At 53.7% G+C, this 16,493-nt stretch overlaps 2 protein-coding genes across 4 annotated transcripts in view; one reads left to right on the top strand and one right to left on the bottom strand.

The window, feature by feature from the left end:
• Positions 1-2,007: 2,007 nt before the first annotated feature.
• Positions 2,008-4,934, bottom strand: CSTB (cystatin B). Its single transcript, XM_040483797.1, has 3 exons — positions 4,788-4,934; positions 2,515-2,616; positions 2,008-2,354 (listed from the first exon to the last, which is right to left on the bottom strand). Exons 1-3 carry the CDS (start codon positions 4,851-4,853, stop codon positions 2,226-2,228), a joined length of 297 nt encoding a protein of 98 aa, XP_040339731.1. The 5' UTR covers positions 4,854-4,934; the 3' UTR covers positions 2,008-2,225.
• An 11,060-nt stretch (positions 4,935-15,994) lies between these two features.
• Positions 15,995-16,493, top strand: part of RRP1 (ribosomal RNA processing 1) — a 16,349-nt gene continuing 15,850 nt past the window's right edge. For 2 of the 3 annotated variants that reach the window (XR_005793123.1, XM_040483795.1), the window contains exon 1: positions 15,996-16,209. Coding sequence is in view for 2 of the 3 variants with exons in the window: in XM_040483795.1 (XP_040339729.1) it covers positions 16,077-16,209 (133 nt within the window). In the remaining variant the exon portion in view is untranslated. Of the gene's footprint in view, positions 16,210-16,493 lie in introns of all 3 variants that reach the window. The other variant, XM_040483796.1, reaches the window with a different exon arrangement.

Here is a 16,493-nt window from a genome sequence, read left to right as displayed (position 1 = left end):
AGGCCCTAACGGAGCTGCCCGGAAATGGCATTAATGCACATTTTCTGTCCTTGCAAAAGCAGGGCCGTGGCTCCAGCATACAAGGGCTGGAAAAAAAACTAGAATTCTAGGGGCGCCTGGGTGGCTCAGACGGCATCCGACTCTTGACTTCAGCCCAGATCATGATCTCATGGTTCGTGGAGTTCGAGCCCCGCACTGGGGCCTGCTTGGGGTTCTCTCTCTCTCTGCCCCTCCCCACTTGCTATTTCTCTCCAAATCCATAAGAAAACATTTAAAAAATTAAAATTCTAGAGGAACGGGTGAGTTTCTCTACAGTCTGGGTCTGGAGAAGGGCTTTTAATCTAGGACTCAAAACAAATTACAACTTGGGGAAAATATTTGTGACTTACTGAGGCACGACATTGCTAATGTATCAATAACTCTTAGAAGTGGGGGGAGGGGCACCTGGGTGGCTCAGCTGGTTAAGCCTCAAGACTCTCGATTTTTGGATCGGGTCGTGATCCCAACGTTCATGGGATTGAGCTCCGCGTCAGGCTCTGTGCTGACACTGTGGAGCCTGCTTGGGGTTCTCTCTCCTCTCTCTCGGTTAGGTCTTCATTTCAACCCCAAATTGCTTCACTACCAAGAACAAGAGCCTGTTGGGAAAGCTCTTCATTCTTCTAGTTCAGGAACGGAGATTGGGACACACACAGCTGGCATTAAGGTGTTCTTGCCACTTACACTTCTTTTTAATGTTTATTTATTTATTTTTTTTTTTTTTAATTTTTTTTTCCAACGTTTATTTATTTTTGGGACAGAGAGAGACAGAGCATGAACGGGGGAGAGTCAGAGAGAGAGGGAGACACAGAATCAGAAACAGGCTCCAGGCTCTGAGTCATCAGCCCAGAGCCCGACGCGGGGCTCGAACTCACGGACCACGAGATCGCGAGATCCTGCGAGATCGGGACCTGAGCTGAAGTCGGACGCTTAACCGCCTGCGCCACCCAGGCGCCCCAATGTTTATTTATTTTTGAGAGCAGAGGGAGGGGCAGAGAGAGAGGGAGACCCAGAATCGGCAGCAGGCTCCAGGCTCCGAGCGGTCAGCGCAGGGCCCGACGCGGGGCTCGAACCCACGAACCGTGAGGTCACGACCGAGCCCCCCGGGCGCCCCTCTTCTTGCCGCTTTCAAGCTGCTTGCTCACCCTGCGACCCTGGTGTGCTCTTCCTTCCCTCGCGATCCGGACAGCCCGCGCCTTGCACTGCCGACCCAGCACCAAGCACCACACGCCGCCGATGCAGAGTGGTGTGGTGATTTGAGACCAACTCGAACCCTCGGGGATGGTTTACTGCCATGACCCGAACCACACAGCCGTCTCAGCCCCTACTCTTGCAACGATGCGCGTGCTCTTTGTTTGCAGAACAGACACAGGGCAAACCACTGCACTGCCTTCGCTCATGGCGGGGACCCTGTGTCGAAAACCGGAGATGTGCCGTTGCCCAGATGCTCAGAGGCTAAGTTCAAGAACCCTTCCAGGTGGATGGTGCTCAGCGAGGCCTCACAACTATTCTACACGTACACGTACACCTATGGCGTCCTCTGCACACGCGTGTGTGTTTCTACTGGGGTGTAAGGGTGGTGTGTTGGTGCGTCTAAGTACATCCAGAGCTAATGCTCTAGAATCAGATTTGCCCAAAGCCTTTTATTTTACGGGGGAGACTAAGGCCTGGAGACAGGACACGGTCAAAGCTGAGCGTGGGGAGCTGTGGTTGGAGCACAGGCTCCTGGAGTCCTGGGTCTACCATCCACTTGCGGGGACCTTGAGCGACTCCCCCGGGAGGCAGCTCTGTAGGTAGAAGAGGTATCCGGCCAGCTCAGGCCAGTACGTGACCCAGGAGGGGCGCCACGTGGCACAGCGGTCACGTGGCCGTCAAACAACCATATTAGCACGCCACTCTCACGCTTCCTGACGCTTCTATACGGGACTGTGGTTTCCGACGAAGCCAAAAAAACCCAAAACGAAGGAATATATTTGCCAAGACTTAAAAATATGTATTTAAAAGAGAATATAAGCCTTCTTTGAAAGTAATGAAGATCGCTGGTTGGGATGACTTTGTCTCTCCCAGCTCTCAGAAGAGCTGCACAACACACCCCCCCCACCCCCAGTGAAGAAATGGCACCCGTTTATGACCCCAGACGTGTCCACAGAGGACAGAACCACACGGACGGGCCATGTTCACAGCGGGAACTAGAAATACGCCAGTTCGTCGTGCCTGGCTTTGTGGGTCTGATAGCTGGACAAGGCCAAGGGTTTGTTTTCGTGCGGGAGACTCTGAAACACTCGAATGTGCACAAACTCCTCATCATCGACTTGAACCTGGAGACGGACAGAGAGGAGAGAGGCCAGTGAGGGGCAGGCCGGAGGACCTCTGACCCCAAGTGCCCCTGCCGGACCAGTCTGCATGAGGAGGGCCCCGGAGAGGGGCGGGGCCCTGCCCCCCCACCCCCCCTCACCCCCGCCCACGGCTGACCCTCACCTTGATGAAGTAGTTCCTCCCTGCGACCACCTGGCTCCTGAACTCCACCGCCTTAAAGGTAGTGTACTTCTTATTCTCCTGCTCCTCCAGCTGGGGCTTCACCTAGGGGAGGGGACAGAACGGAGAACTTAGTGGCTTCCCTCCTCACACAGCCTAGTTCTCCTACGGAACGAACGTTACAAACGGGATTCCTGCGCCCGCCCGTTCCAGATCTTCTCCAGCAAGAGCGTTCTTGAGAGCGGAGAGGGGCATTACACGGTCAGCTCTACCGACAGAGTGCGGAAAGCTCCTTAAATCTAACGGCTCCCGCGAGAGTGCTGGAGCAAGTCATTGGCCCTTCGTGTTCTAGGCATGGGTGATTTTTAAATTTCCATCATGACGCTATATACGAGTTGACGCCCCGTTTTCCTTTCCAGTTCACAGCCGAACAGTTTGACGAAGAGGCCGTATGTAATTATTCCCTCTTAAAATTCGAAATTTTAAACTAAGTTCAGTCATAGATTTAAATTTCCCCTTCTAGTCTAGAGAGGTCATGAGTGTCTTTGCGGCTCCTCTCCGGAGGGCATTACAGCCTCCAAATGTGTCCCCAGACACCGGAGGCGGCAGGCACAGGGCTTCGCAGGTAAAATGCAGTTGACTGCATGTTTATTTTATTTTTAAATGTTTATTCATTTCTGAGAGAGAGAGAGAGAGAGAGAGAGAGAGAGAGAGCGCGTGAGTGGGGAAGGGGTGGGGGGGAGGGGGCAGAGGCTCCAAAGCCGGCTCTGAGCTGACAGCAGCGAGTCCGATGCGGGGCTCAAGCTCTCCAACAGCGAGATCATGACCTGAGCCGAAGTCGGAAGTCACCCAGGTGCCCCTACTGCGTCTTAAGATGTAGAGCCTTTCGTGGGGCGCCTGGGTGGCTCAGTCGGTTGAGCGCCCGACTTCAGCTCAGGTCATGATCTCGCGGTCCGTGAATTCGAGCCCCGCATCGGGCTCTGTGCTGACAGCTCGGAGCCTGGAGCCTGGAGCCTGCTTTGGATTCTGTAACTCCCTGGCTCTCGGTCCCTCTCGCCCTCATGCTCTGTCTCTTTCTCTCAAAAATAAATAAACGTTAAAAAAAAAAAAAAGATGTAGAGCTTTTGGGCAGAAGTTGATCCTTATCTGTGCAACTCACGGTGTTCATTGCGCCAAGTGCCTTTCTCCAGGGTGGGGCTTACCTGTGTCTAAATACTCAGACACAGGAGCCCCCTTCTTTGTGCAAAACGCCAGCTAGGTCTGCAGGGAGTGGACTCTGCTGACAGTTTACGAAACGGGGGGCGGGGGGGGGGGGGGGGGTGGTCCGGGGGGGTGAGTGCCACCCCCACAACGGCCCAGGGTTTGGGGAGGGATTCACCCCTCTCTGTCTGCTTCAGGAGGGGCCGAAAGCCCCAGGCCGCTGGCAAAGAATGGAAAGAAAACCCAGGCGCCAGGTGGCAGAACAGGTAACGCGACTGCCAGGCCCGGCCCCTCCCTACAGAGTGGGAGCTCATCGTCCCAGGACTGACCAGGAGAAAGACGGGCTGGGCTGCAGCCAAGGGGGCATAGAGGCCCAAGGCCCAAGCGCCCAGGGCTGGTGGCGCTGCTCACGGGGCGGGGGACGGCGCAGAATGTCTTCTGACCCGGGGTCAGTCACAGACGCTCCCTTTGCGTGCCCCAGAGTGCTCCAGAAAGGAGGCAGCACCAGGTGCAGAGGTGGGGATTCTCCCTGCTCCTGTCCTCTTAGACACCTCCAGCAGACCGGCTGGCCCCCTCGGTGCCTGCCAGCAGCAACACCTCCGCCACAGGTCACTTTCACACCAAATTCAGGAGCAAATGACCTCACACCCGCTCCAACTCCCCTGACCGGAGAGGACCCTCCGCTCCCGGCGAGGAGGGGCTGCGGGGGCAGGGCCGGGAGCCGCGGCCCAGGCGGGGCTCGCGCAGCAGTCCCTGCGAATTCCTCATTTCACGGGTCTCGTGGGGCTGAGTCACCAGCCTGCACTGCGGTCGGGCGGTGGAGCCACCCGAGCGAGGCCCGGGGCGGCCGGGGGGGCAGCGGGCTGGCGGCAGGGGAGGGGCGCCGCGCGAAGGAGCCGTTCGGGTGCTTCCGCCCGCTCTGGCCCCGACCGGCCCGCTCGGCCCACCCTCCTACCACCTGCCTGCGGCCGCAGAGGGGAAACCGAGGCGGGGCCCCGGGGACCCCAGGGGCAGGCTCGCACCCGCAGGCCTCACAGCCGGGAGCGCCTTCCGGAGCCCCACCCGCTCCCTCCTACCTGGTCGGCGATGGCCTGGGTCTCGGCCGTGGCGGGCTGCGTGGCGGAGGGCGCCCCGCACATCATCCTGGCGGCGGGCGGATTTGCTGCGGCCAGAGCGGAACCCCGGCCCGAGGCGCCCGCTCCACTTAAAGCAGGCGACGGTCACGTGACGCTAGGGGCGGGGCGGGGCGGGGCGGGGGCGGGGCCTAGGGCCGGGGGCAGGGGCGGTGTGGGGCGGGGCCTAGGGCCGGGGACAGGGGCGGTGCTGGAGGGGCGGGGGGCGAGGGCGGGGCTCGGCCGGTCGCCTACCTGCCCCTAGGGCGCGCGTCTCGCGGGCGACATCCTGGGTCCCCCACTGCCCGCCATGTGGGTGTGGTGTCGTCCTTCTCTGGCCGGTCAGGTTGGGGTGGGGGCTATCCTGCAGGGAGCAGTTGGGGGCAGGTCCCACATGGGGTTGGGGTGGGCTCTGTGGGGGACTGTGTGGAGTCTGCCCTGTACAGGGCAGGACGCAGCGTTGGAGGGGGGCGGGTGCGGGGAGCGGGTCACAGGCAGGTGGTTACCTAGACCTGAGACGACAGCTGCGGAAGGGCAGAGGGGAGAGAAGCTCGTACCCAGCCAGGACCTGCAGGAGCTGGGGACCGGAGCAGGAGGCTGCCGGGGCATCCCGGAGTCCAAGATCAGACCCTGCCCGGCCTCAGGCCCCTGTGCAGTCAACTATCCTGCACCCCTCATCTGCAAGGCCTGGCCCGGCACCCCACTTGTGCCGGCCACTCTGGAGGTCACCAGCCTGTGACCCAGAGGCACAATGGAGCGCTCGTGTGTGTAAGCAGAGGAGGCACAAAGCCATGCCGGGATGGGGAGGAGACGGCTGCCAGGGCTTCAGGCTGGGCAGGGGTTGTGGTCAGATCGAGGGCATTAGGAAAGGGCTAGGCTGTGGCAGGATTTGGGTTCAGACTGGGCAGATTCAAGCACCCAGGGAAGGGAGGGGTCCCACACTCTGTTTGGGGCAGGGGTGGGGCCCATACTAGGGGCTGACTGGACAGGATTGGTCTCTTAGAAAAGTCCAGGCCCTCCAGCCCTCTGGCCCAACCCTCAGTGGACACAGGCCTCTCCCATCCCTGGGTGCTGACTGTGCAGGACCAGGCCCAGCCTTGCCTGCTGTAGGCCCAACACAGAGCCCCAGCGGGAGTGGCTGGAAGCAGGTGTGTGGGGGAGACAAGCCTTTCTGATACCTGCCAGGGGCAGAACCTTGTTTGTAACTTCAGGAAAGGTGAAAGGTCAGGTGTGGTTGAACAGTAAGGGGAGAGGAAGGGGAGATCTGACAATTCATTCATAATTGCATGAATGTACGATGAGTCAGATTTGACTCCATAAAAATGGAAAACTGTTCTCCTGCCTTTTCCTATCCTGCAGCTCAGTGGGCTTTCCTCCTCTCCCTCCTCCCCTCCTCCCCCTCCTCCCCCTTCCCCCTCCTATGCTGGATGGCATAGGACTAACTCCCGTCCCGTCTGTGGGAATAATACTCGTGACCAATCTCCAAGGGTTTTGAGTTTTATAAAGTTCTAAATGAGTTAATAAGTGTAAAATGTTTTGAGCCCCAGGGCGAGTTGATAGTGTTCTTACTATTACTGTCTGTAATTAGTACACTAGCTTAAATCTCTCCCATAATTAGCATAACTTTTTCTATCCAAAGGCCCTGGAAAATGCTGGCATTTATCTCTCATTCCTTGATGCTCCAGGTGTCCTTCTTGCTGGAGCCAGAGAAAAAGACCAGATAGCAGGTCTCCTCACCCAGGGTCCTGGAGCCACTCCAGGGCCTTGGACATCACTTCAGCTTGAAATCTGTGAAGCCTCGCCTGTGAGGTTTCTGACTTTCCCAGCATAAGGAAGCCAAAGGGTTCTTTTCTCAGCGTCTCAGGGTTCCTTCTTCCTCAGCAAGACACAGCTCCTTTGCCTTCCTCTTGGTGTTCTCAGGCAGGTGATCTACACGCTTGTTTCTGGAGCTAATCAGTTGCTTGTGTTCCCTCGTGCAAAAATTTGTCATCAGAATCCATTGCTAATTAAATTCTAGCCCAAGAAATCCTAAGAAAGAGAGAAAGAAAGAAGAGAGAAAGAAAGAAAAAAGAAAGAAAGAGAGAGAAAGAAGGAAGAGAGAAATCACAGAAAGAAAAGGAAATATGTAGCATTTACTCAACTAAGCATTTACCAGCTACCAATTCATCTTTGCTAACAAGGGAAATAATAGCGAAGGTAAACCTAAAAACAGGTGCAGCACTGTCCTGCCTCCCATCACAGGCCTGGCCACCTGGGGACGCTACAAACTGAGTGGACTGTGGCTTTACTTCCAAGCTCCTTGAAGGGAGCCAGCCCCCAGCCCCTCTGGAGGGATGGAGGGAGCTGCAGGAAATTGAGACGCGTCAAGGGAGGGAACAGATATACAATCTTAGAAGGCCTTGCTGTAAGCTAATGCAGGCAGGGGGTTTCCTAAGTGGAGAAGCGTCAGCAGAATCAGAGGGAAGGCTGGGACCCAGGTGGGGGGTACGGCCGGTGCACCTGCCCTGGACACGCGAGAGGCTCTCTCTCACTAACCGCCTGTGTCTCTAGTGGGATCCCCGGCAGGCAGACAGGCAGCACTGATCTGTTCCTCACCTTCATACCTGTCACATAGGAGGCAATAAATAAATAACCGATTCTCATACACTTCTGTAAATTAAAAAAAAAAAATAAAACCAGAGTTGGAGAACTCAATGCCAGGCATTAAGGAAAACTCCTGGACGGACAGAAAATTTATAAAAATCTCCATCCTAGAATTTAGAAGCAATGCAACATCCAGCCGCCATCTATAGCAAGAGGCTGGGCAGGTGGGAGGAAGCGCTTCTAGAAAGGCATGGCCCCACTTCCCTGCTCTGGGCTCCACCGGCTGATTGCCGAAGCACCAGTCCCAGGCTTCTCCCTGGCAACCCCGGTTCCCGGCGGCTCAGTGGCGCCCGGGCGCCGTGGGATTGACGGATGTTCTCTGAGCTGTGAACAGTAGCCATCTTGGAGGGTGGGATACAAGCATTTAATAGCTTAGTTCTCTGTGATTTTCTGTATTTTTCCAAAGTTTTATTTAAACAAATTTTGTTTTTAGAAAAAACGAATTGTTTTCTTTTGGAATACTGCATATTCTTGAGAAAGTACTAATGCCATGGGGAAAATGCTAGGTATGTTATTGAGAAGCAGTTTCAAAACTGTCAATAGAGTGTAGTTAATATAATTAGCAAGTTTTATTAATTAATTAATATGTAATTAACAAAAGTCTTATGCACAGAAAATAAGCAGATGTGTGCAAAGCTGTTCCTTTAGATCATGAGACTATGTCTGACTCCTTCCTTTAACCTTATTTCCCTAATTTTCTATAATAAAAAATTGAGAGCATACACAGGAGGAAGATGCATACGTATGAAACAGGGGTGAATGAGTTTGAGTCCGGAGAGAAGGTCTGTGGGCAGCAGGCGCGGGGCTCCGGTGAGGTGGGGGGGGGGGGGTGAGGAGGGGGCGGGGCTGTGACAGTATCTGTTTGCTGTCTAACTGGCCAGGCCCAGAGCAAAGTGAATCTTTGGGCCCCTCGTTCAGAAAATATGAAGAATTTGGGGTGCCTGGGTGGCTTAGTCAGTTAAGCATCTGACTTCAGCTCGGGTCATGATCTCATGGTTCGTGGGTTCAAGCCCCGTGTCGGGCTGTGTGCTGACAGCTCGGAGCCTGGAGCCTGCTTTGGATTCTGTGTCTCCCCCTCTCTCTGCCCCTCCCCTGCGCTCTCTCTCTCTCAAAAATAAACATAAAAACATATGAAGAATTTCAAGGTGGCAGCAACAGAGCCACACCAGCCCTCCTGAGGATGTGGGTCCCCTGGAGGGCACACACACGGATCACCTGTGGAGCAGTCCCAGCTAGGATGCGAGACCCTCACGGGCTGGGCACCATGGGCCAGCCTGGCCGTATCCTTTGCCTTGTCTCTTCCAGGCTCTGGGCTGAAGGATAACTTGTGAGCCAATTTGCTCGCAAGTAACATGGCAAAAATCACGCCTCCCTAGGAGCTTTGTTTTAAGGTTTGCGAAGGGTGTGCATAAAGTCTTAGGCGCCTAGTAGTCGGCCTTTAGATGGCAGCGACTATTATTTCTCTTATGTTCTGTGCCCCTTTCCTGGTGGGATGGCTAGCAGCTCCCTGAAAGTCACGTGCACCGGAAACTGGCAGTGTGATGTTAATTTGGAGATAGGGTCTTCCCAGAAGTCTTTAGTTAAGAGAGATTCCTAGTGGATCAGGGAGGGTGGGCCCTACACCCAATGACTGCCCTTGTAAGAAAACGAGAAGACACAGAGAGACAGACGGGAGGAAGAGTACGGGAGAAACAGCTGCACAGGGGAGGGGCCACACGATGCGGAAGGCGGGGCTTGCAGCAGTACAGCGACGAGCCACGCCAGGAGCCTGGGCGAGGCAGGAAGGATCCTCCCCTGGAGTCTTCCAGGGGGCCATGGCCCTGCCGACCCCCGGATTTCAGACTTCTGGCCTCCAGCTTATGGCGCCTCGTTCTGGCGGCCCCCGGGGAACTGATACACCTTCCCTGCACGTCATACACACGCGTCCTAGCACAGATGCACGGCCACGCTTCACAGATGTCGCACACACGCTCCAGGCCTGTTTCCATCAAGTTGAGCTTGGAGTTGAAAGACAAGACTTAGGAAAACACACACGATCCACGAACACCGGTTTTTCTATGTTCTAGAAAACAAAACACAAGCGGGACAAGGATGAGAAGTGGGTCCCCGTGATATTGTATGGCAATGTAATGGTCCTTATTATTTGTGGAACACACAAGCGCCCTTCTGTTGCTAATTTGTACCCAGTGAGGTGTTCACAGCTCTTCTGACACACTGTCACCACCTGACCCTGTGCTGGGTGTGGGCAGATAGACAGACGGGGCTCTGCCTCTGCGGGCAGACCTCATGCGGTACTGTGTATGGAAGTTGGAAAACATCTGTTCCCCGAACTCCCATCAGGCTTTCTTTTTTTTTTTTTCTTTTTCTAATATTTAAAACTTTTTTACACGGAAATAATTTTAGGGTCCAAAGACTGTGTAGTTTCTGTAAACTCCGCATGCAGTTTCCCTAAGTGTTAGCACTGTACCTAAGCAGAAATAGCAGTTACCAGAAGCAGGAAATGAGTGTTGGTTTACAGCAAACAAGCTGACCCACAGAATTGACTCATTCACCATTGTCCCCATGAAGTTATCTTTCTGATCCAAGTTCCTCCTACAGGGGGGGGGGGGGGCACTCAGCTCTTAGACCTTTGTCTTTCGAGACCTTGATATTTTTTCCTTAAAAAAATTTTTTTTTAATGTTGATTTATTTTGAGAGAGACAGAGCACGAGTGGGGGAGGGGCAGAGAGAGAGGGAGACACAGAATCCGAAGCAGGAGCCAGGTTCCGAGCTGTCAGCACAGAGCCCGATGCGGACTCAAAGTCACGAGCTGTGAGATCATGACCTGTGCAGAAGTCGGACTCTCAACTGACTGAGCCACCCAGGCGCCCCAGGACCCTGATACTTTTAGAGTATAGATGACCTTTTTTGAGGACTGATCCTCATTGGGGCCTGGCGGACATTTCCTCATGATCAGGTTGAGGTTATGCATTTTGAGCAGGAATACCACTGTCGGTGCAAGATAAACAAAACTTTAGAATCTCTAAAAGAAAGAAAGAGAGTTTTCTTTGAACCAGGGTTAGGACAGCTGTCCAGGAAACACGGTCTTCACAGAGAAGGAAGTGCTCCGGAGAATGAACAGTTTTTACCAGAATTATATGCTTTTTTAAAATGTTTATCCTGAGAGAGCGAGAGCACCTGAGGGAGGGTAGGGCAGAGAGAGAGAGGGAGAGGGAGAGAGACAGAGAGAGGGAGAGAGAGAATTCCAAGCAGGCTGTGCACTGTCAGCACAGAGCCTGATGTGGGGCTCGATCTTACAAACTGTGAGATCATGACCTGGGCCGAAATCAAGGGTTGGAGGCTTAACCGATGGAGCCCCCCAGGTGCCCCCACATTTGTATCCTTTTTGACATCCTGCGAAAGCTCGGGAGATCGTAGAGCAGCCTGTAGGCAGGAGTCGTGGGTTTTGTCGTAAAGGAACGTGGGGAGCAGGAAAGTTGATCAGTACGTCAAGGACGAGATGGTCTTCCTCTAGCGTAGTCATTCCCAGAGCAGGCGCCCGGTGCAGGGGCGGCGGGCTGTAAATCAGGCTCTGGGTCCAAACAGACTTTCCCTACAGCCGTGCTGACTGAGAAATCTAAACTGGTCCCCCCTCGTAAATCAGGCCCTTAGAGGGTTCTTCTCTCATCACCACCAAAGTGATGCTGTGCCCTTTCAGTGCCTCTTAGGGCAGGTACCTGGTATCTGTGTGTTTCATCGCTGGTGACGTTGACTTCCATCCTGAATAAAGTTACCACTTTCCTATTGTAACCAAGTACCTATGAGACCATGCAAATATCATGGTCCCTATCATACTTTGCCTCTAATTTTCGTATCCATTGCTGGTTCTTGCCTGCAATGCACAGCAAACTGAAAAGTTTCCTAAAGAGGGATAATTTTGCATTTAGGACAGAGCACATTTATTTTTTTGGTACACTGGTACACTGATGCAAACCTTTCATTAGGTGCCAGCACCTACTAGCTGTATATATGGTAAAGCCTATTTTAAAATTATACATTGGTGCACTTCATTGCATGATGTTGGTGAAATTTCGCCTCACAAATACACTGTGTGTTTATTAAGATTGTTCTTTTTGGGGTGCCTGGGTGGCTCAGTCGGTTGAGCATCTGGCTTCAGTTCAAGTCATGATCTCATGGTTCATGGGTTCGAGCCCCGCGTCAGGCTCTGTGCTGACGGCTCAGACTCTGTCGGATTCTGCGTCTCCCTCTCTCTCTCTGCCCCTCCCCTGCTCGTGCTCTGTCTCCCTCTGTCTTTCAAAATTGAATGCTAAAAATTTTCTTTAAAAATTGTCCTTTTCTTCAGGTTTGGCTGTCTCCTGCCTTCTGTCTGGATAGCGCATGGATGTGCGACTTCATTGACCAACCTTGTCTTGTTCATTGCGTCACTGTTTATCAATGGGACCTAAACAGCGGGTGGAAAAGCGCATTCTGGTTCTAAAGCCAGTTTCTAAAATATTTCCCAAATTTTTTCATGGAAATATCCAAAAATAGAGACAGTTGGAAAAATACAGCACCACACACCTGTACTCCTGACCCCTCCTTTGCCAATGTCAGCCTTTGTTAACATTTTGCCACGTTTGTTTATGTACTGCGCATGCTTATTTATTTATTGAATTAACTTCCAGATATTGCGACACTTCACTATGGTTCATGGCCCAAATCCATCACACCACCTGTTTTTGTTTTTGTTTTGTTTTTTTTTAAGTAAGCTCTATGCCCAACGTGGGGCTCAAACTCACAACCCCAAGATCAAGAGTCACACGCTCCACTGACTGAGCCAGCCAGGCACCCCACGTATCACCTGGTTTTGAAAATAAAGTTTTATTGGAACACAGCCATGCTCATCATTTACATGTTGCCTATGGCTGCTTTTGCACCACAGTAGCAGTGGTCTGGCCCATAATTCTGAAAATATTTACCATCTTACAACTGTGTAGAAAAGAGTTGACTTGGGGCGCCTGGGTGGCGCAGTCGGTTAGGCGTCCGACTTCAGCCAGGTCACGATCTCGCGGTCCGTGAGTTCGAGCCCCGCGTCGGGCTCTGGGCTGATGGCTCAGAGCCTGGAGCCTGTTTCCCATTCTGTGTCTCCCTCTCTCTCTGCACCTCCCCCGTTCATGCTCTGTCTCTCTCTGTCCCAAAAATAAACGTTGAAAGAAAAAATTAAAAAAAAAAAAAAAGAAAAGAGTTGACTTAAGTCTTGACTGCTTTCCTTAGAACCTCCTGCTCATACACGGTTGGCTGCTGTCTGGGAACGTGGATGTCAAGAGGGTTCCTACCACCTTGTGATGAGAGTGCCTCACTGGGCCAAAACCATTTGTATCAACGATGGGCTCATTGACCTTAAAAATAAAACCATTATGTCAGCTAAAATGGGTTTATTCAGGAATAGCAGAGATTTACAACCGGGAACAAGCAAGCTACTAAAAACCCCACACGCTAGTCCAACAGAGGAGAGAAACTTTATTTCATGGGGAAGAAGGAGGAAATGGGAAGGGGCTGTTTTGAACAAAGGTCCATTGGAGAAAAGCCCACGTTCATGGTGATGGTGATTTCTCATTAGCTGAATCGCACAGGTGGCCAATTCCTGGTGGGAGATAATGCAAGTACATCTTCTCCTGTCGGGTCCGTAACTGACGGCTGTTCCTGTACTCGAAGTTGAGTGGTAGGGATCCCCCTTCTGGCTTCACGACTCCATTTGAGTGAGGTTTCCCTTTGCTAATTTTCACAGGCTGACGCTGAACACTTGCTCTCCCTCTGGGAGTCGGAATTTTGGTACAAGCCAGGCAGAGGGTTCCCATGTGATTAGCCCCTGGAAAAGCCTTGGGTGCTGATCTCTGACCAGCTCCCTGGTAGATGACATCTCCTGTGTGTGTCACAGCTCTTTGCTGGGGAATTAAGTGACTTCTGTGTGACCCCACTGAGAAAAGCTTCTGGAAGCTTCCTCCTTGACTCACTTCACAAGCCTTTTCCCTGTGCTGATTTTGCTTTATATCCGTTTGCCATAATAAGTCATAGCCATGAATCCTCCTAGCAAATCAGGGAATCTGGGGGTAGTCTTGGGGCCCCTGGACACATAGCCCTTTAAAGAAAAAAGCTGCTGATGGGGTGCCTGGGTGACTCAGTCGGTTAAGCGTCTGACTTCGGCTCAGGTCATGATCTCATGGTCTGTGGGTTTAAGCCCGGCCATCAGGCTCTGTGCTGACAGCTCAGAAACTGAAGCCTGCTTCGGATTCTGTGTCTCCCTCTCTCTCCGCACCTCCCCCACTCACGCTCTGTCTCTCTTTCAAAAATAAATAAACATTAAAAAAAAAAAAAAAGAAAAAACCTGCTGAACCCCATTCTACATAAACACCAGTCACACCTGGAAAAAGAAACAATTATTCTGTACTATAATCTAACATCTAGTCTGTATGCACGCTGTCCCAATTGTTTCCCAAATGACCTTTTAACTTTTTCTTTGAACCAGGATCCAATCAAGATTTGTATGTTTCACTCCCCCATCCTTTATACATTCATTCATTCATTCATTCCTTGTTTATGACATTAACTTTGTGAAGAGATCAGGGCAGCTGCCCGCAAACTGTCCCAGACCCGGGTTCACGATTGTTTTCTCGTGCACTGTGGATGGCCTTCCTCTGTGTCCTGAAAGCAGGGGTGCAGACCTAAAGGCTGGGCAAGGTTCAGGCTGGACTGAGCCGCAAGTGATGCTGGTGTTAGCGAGCCCTCTTGCTCAACTGTAGTGGCCAACAGTTATTTCTTACTACACTCTCTTGAGACATTGACAATGACCAAACCATCGTTAACGCCTGACCAGAAAAGTCCTAATAGCAACAGAATGCTTGTAGAGGACCGCATGCAGCACGTCCCCTTCCCTGCCCATGACCAGGGGCTGAGCACATACCGAACCCCACCTGTGATTATGCACTCTCTGCCTGCTCTCTTGCACGTACCCCCTGAACCTCTCTCGAGAAAACTCTAGGTGTCCATCTTGCCAACAGTGGAGAGGTGGGTTGGTGAAGCTCGAGCCTGCTGCGTCCCCTGGTTGCCGGCACCCAGAGTAAATTTCTACCTTTCTCTTTTCCAAACCCTCCTCTCTTGAGTGCTTGGCTTCCCTTGCAAGATGTTTATCCACGTTTGTTCGACAACACTGTTGGCAAACCCGGCCCTGAGCTGTGTTTCCACTTGTGCAGGCTCCTCGATTCCTGGGAGGGAGCAGTTGACCGGGCAGCGCCAGGGCTCCCCTTCCTTCTCTGAGTTACTGGCTGTGATAGACCCTTTGGCAACACTGGTACACGGTGCCCCGGTGGTGCCAGACATTTGGGGTGCGGCTGACACCCCCCTCCCCGTGACATCTTTTCCCCTCCGTTGTTGCATTTTCGGATGACCTTCGCCTGCACCAACCGTTCATTGGGGGCTTCACAGGGGTCTGCCTCCAATTTGACCACTCCTGTGCTTGCTCTCTGGCATCCTTCGCCCACTGGCGGGGTTGATGCATCCACACGACTCCTGAAACAGAATGCTACGGGCACCAGTGACAGTCACAACAAAGTTTATTACAATGAGAGGCAAGGCCGACCGATCGGGACCAACACGCTTGATAAGAGTGCAGCCCGGAACAGCCGGGGTACAGAGTTTTTATAACCGACCACATCGTTTTATCATCACCTGGGAACAGAACAAAGAAAGTTTCCAGATGAGTCAGAAACAGTTGCCAGATGAGTTAGAAACAGTTGCCTAATGAGGTGTTTATTTTAGACTTTCTGCCTCTAAGTTGCAACCAGTGCGTCTCCTTGACCCTGCCTCTGATGCTCTTTTCTTTGAACTTTTGTTTCCTTAATTGGTGAGGCCTAATTTACAAGAGTATGAAGCTAGTTTACAAGAGCAAAGCAAGGCTGTTCTCTCTTAACCTTCAGTGTCAACACAAAGCTGTTATTTTTCAAGCTAAGCGTTAGCCCTACACTACAATTTAACCCTTACAGGGTGAACTACAGCCCCCCCAAAGACTGGCACACGCTTAACGACCTCTTCCTCTTTTCTTTTTTTTTAAGTTATGTATTTATTTAGAGAGGGAGACAGAGCCCACGCGCGCGCAAGCAGGGGAGGGGCAGAGAGAGAGAGAGAGAGAGAGAGAGAGAGAGAGAGAGAGAGAGAAAGGCAGAGAACTGCAAGCCGACTCCGCACTGCCAGCATGGCGCCCCACGCAGGGCTCGACCTCACCCACGGTGAGATCACGACCTGAGCCTAGATGAAGACTCCTGACACTGACCCCGACCAAGCCACCCAGGCGCCCCATAATGGTCTCTTTTTAACCCCGAGTGTCCAGGGGCAACGGCCACCCGCAGAACCAGCGAAGCGGCATCCCGGAGCCGCCGCTAGGCGGCGGGAGCTCACGCCCCGAGGGAGGCCCGCGCGGCCGGGAGGCGTCACTCACGCGCGCCGAGAGAGACTGGCGGGGCCGATGACGTCACGCGCACGCCCCAGAGAGGCCGGCGCGGTCCTGTGACGTCACGCGCGCGCGCGCCCCGGCGAAGCGAAGTGGTCGTCGGCGCCCGAGGGTCCGGGGCGTTCGCCATGGGCCCGCGCGTGCCGCTCCCCCCGGAGATCCAGCTGGCCCAGCGCCTGGCCGGGAACGAGCAGGTGACCCGGGACCGGGCGGTGAAGAGGCTCCGGAAATACATCGTCGCCAGGACTCAGCGGGCCGCAGGTTGGCGTGGGCTGGCGGGGCGTGGGCGCCCTGCGGGGGTGGGACCGCGGCGGGGGTCGCGGGGCGGCCGGAGGCCTGCGGAGGCGCGGGGCCGGGTGGGACCTCCGAACCACGCGGGACCTCCACGTGGCCGGGCCGGCGCGACTTCCGTGTGGTGCAGGCCCCCCTGTCCTGCCCGGCGAGCTCTCGCCCTGCGCCCCTCCCCTCTCCGGCCCCTTGCGGCTCCTCCAGGTGGTGGTGGTGACCACGTGTCCCTCTTCGTGGACACCCCCCCCCCCCCCCCA

This window comes from Herpailurus yagouaroundi, unplaced genomic scaffold (genome assembly GCF_014898765.1).
Source record: "Herpailurus yagouaroundi ecotype Mexico unplaced genomic scaffold, PumYag 162, whole genome shotgun sequence".
In the NCBI taxonomy this organism is placed as follows: domain Eukaryota; kingdom Metazoa; phylum Chordata; class Mammalia; order Carnivora; family Felidae; genus Herpailurus; species Herpailurus yagouaroundi.
The sequence above is the reverse complement of the archived record's forward strand: the minus strand, read 5'-3'. Positions and strand labels throughout refer to the sequence as shown.

What these genes read in the sequence shown, in the direction of transcription:
- CSTB (XM_040483797.1), bottom strand. Translation starts at nt 4,853, where the DNA reads ATGATGTGCGGGGCGCCCTCCGCCACGCAGCCCGCCACGGCCGAGACC. An exon ending in CCCAGGCCATCGCCGACCAG is followed by an intron (nt 2,617 to 4,787) that starts GTAGGAGGGAGC and finishes CCCCTCCCCTAG; the next exon opens with GTGAAGCCCCAGCTGGAGGA. An exon ending in GGAGGAACTACTTCATCAAG is followed by an intron (nt 2,355 to 2,514) that starts GTGAGGGTCAGC and finishes GTCCGTCTCCAG; the next exon opens with GTTCAAGTCGATGATGAGGA.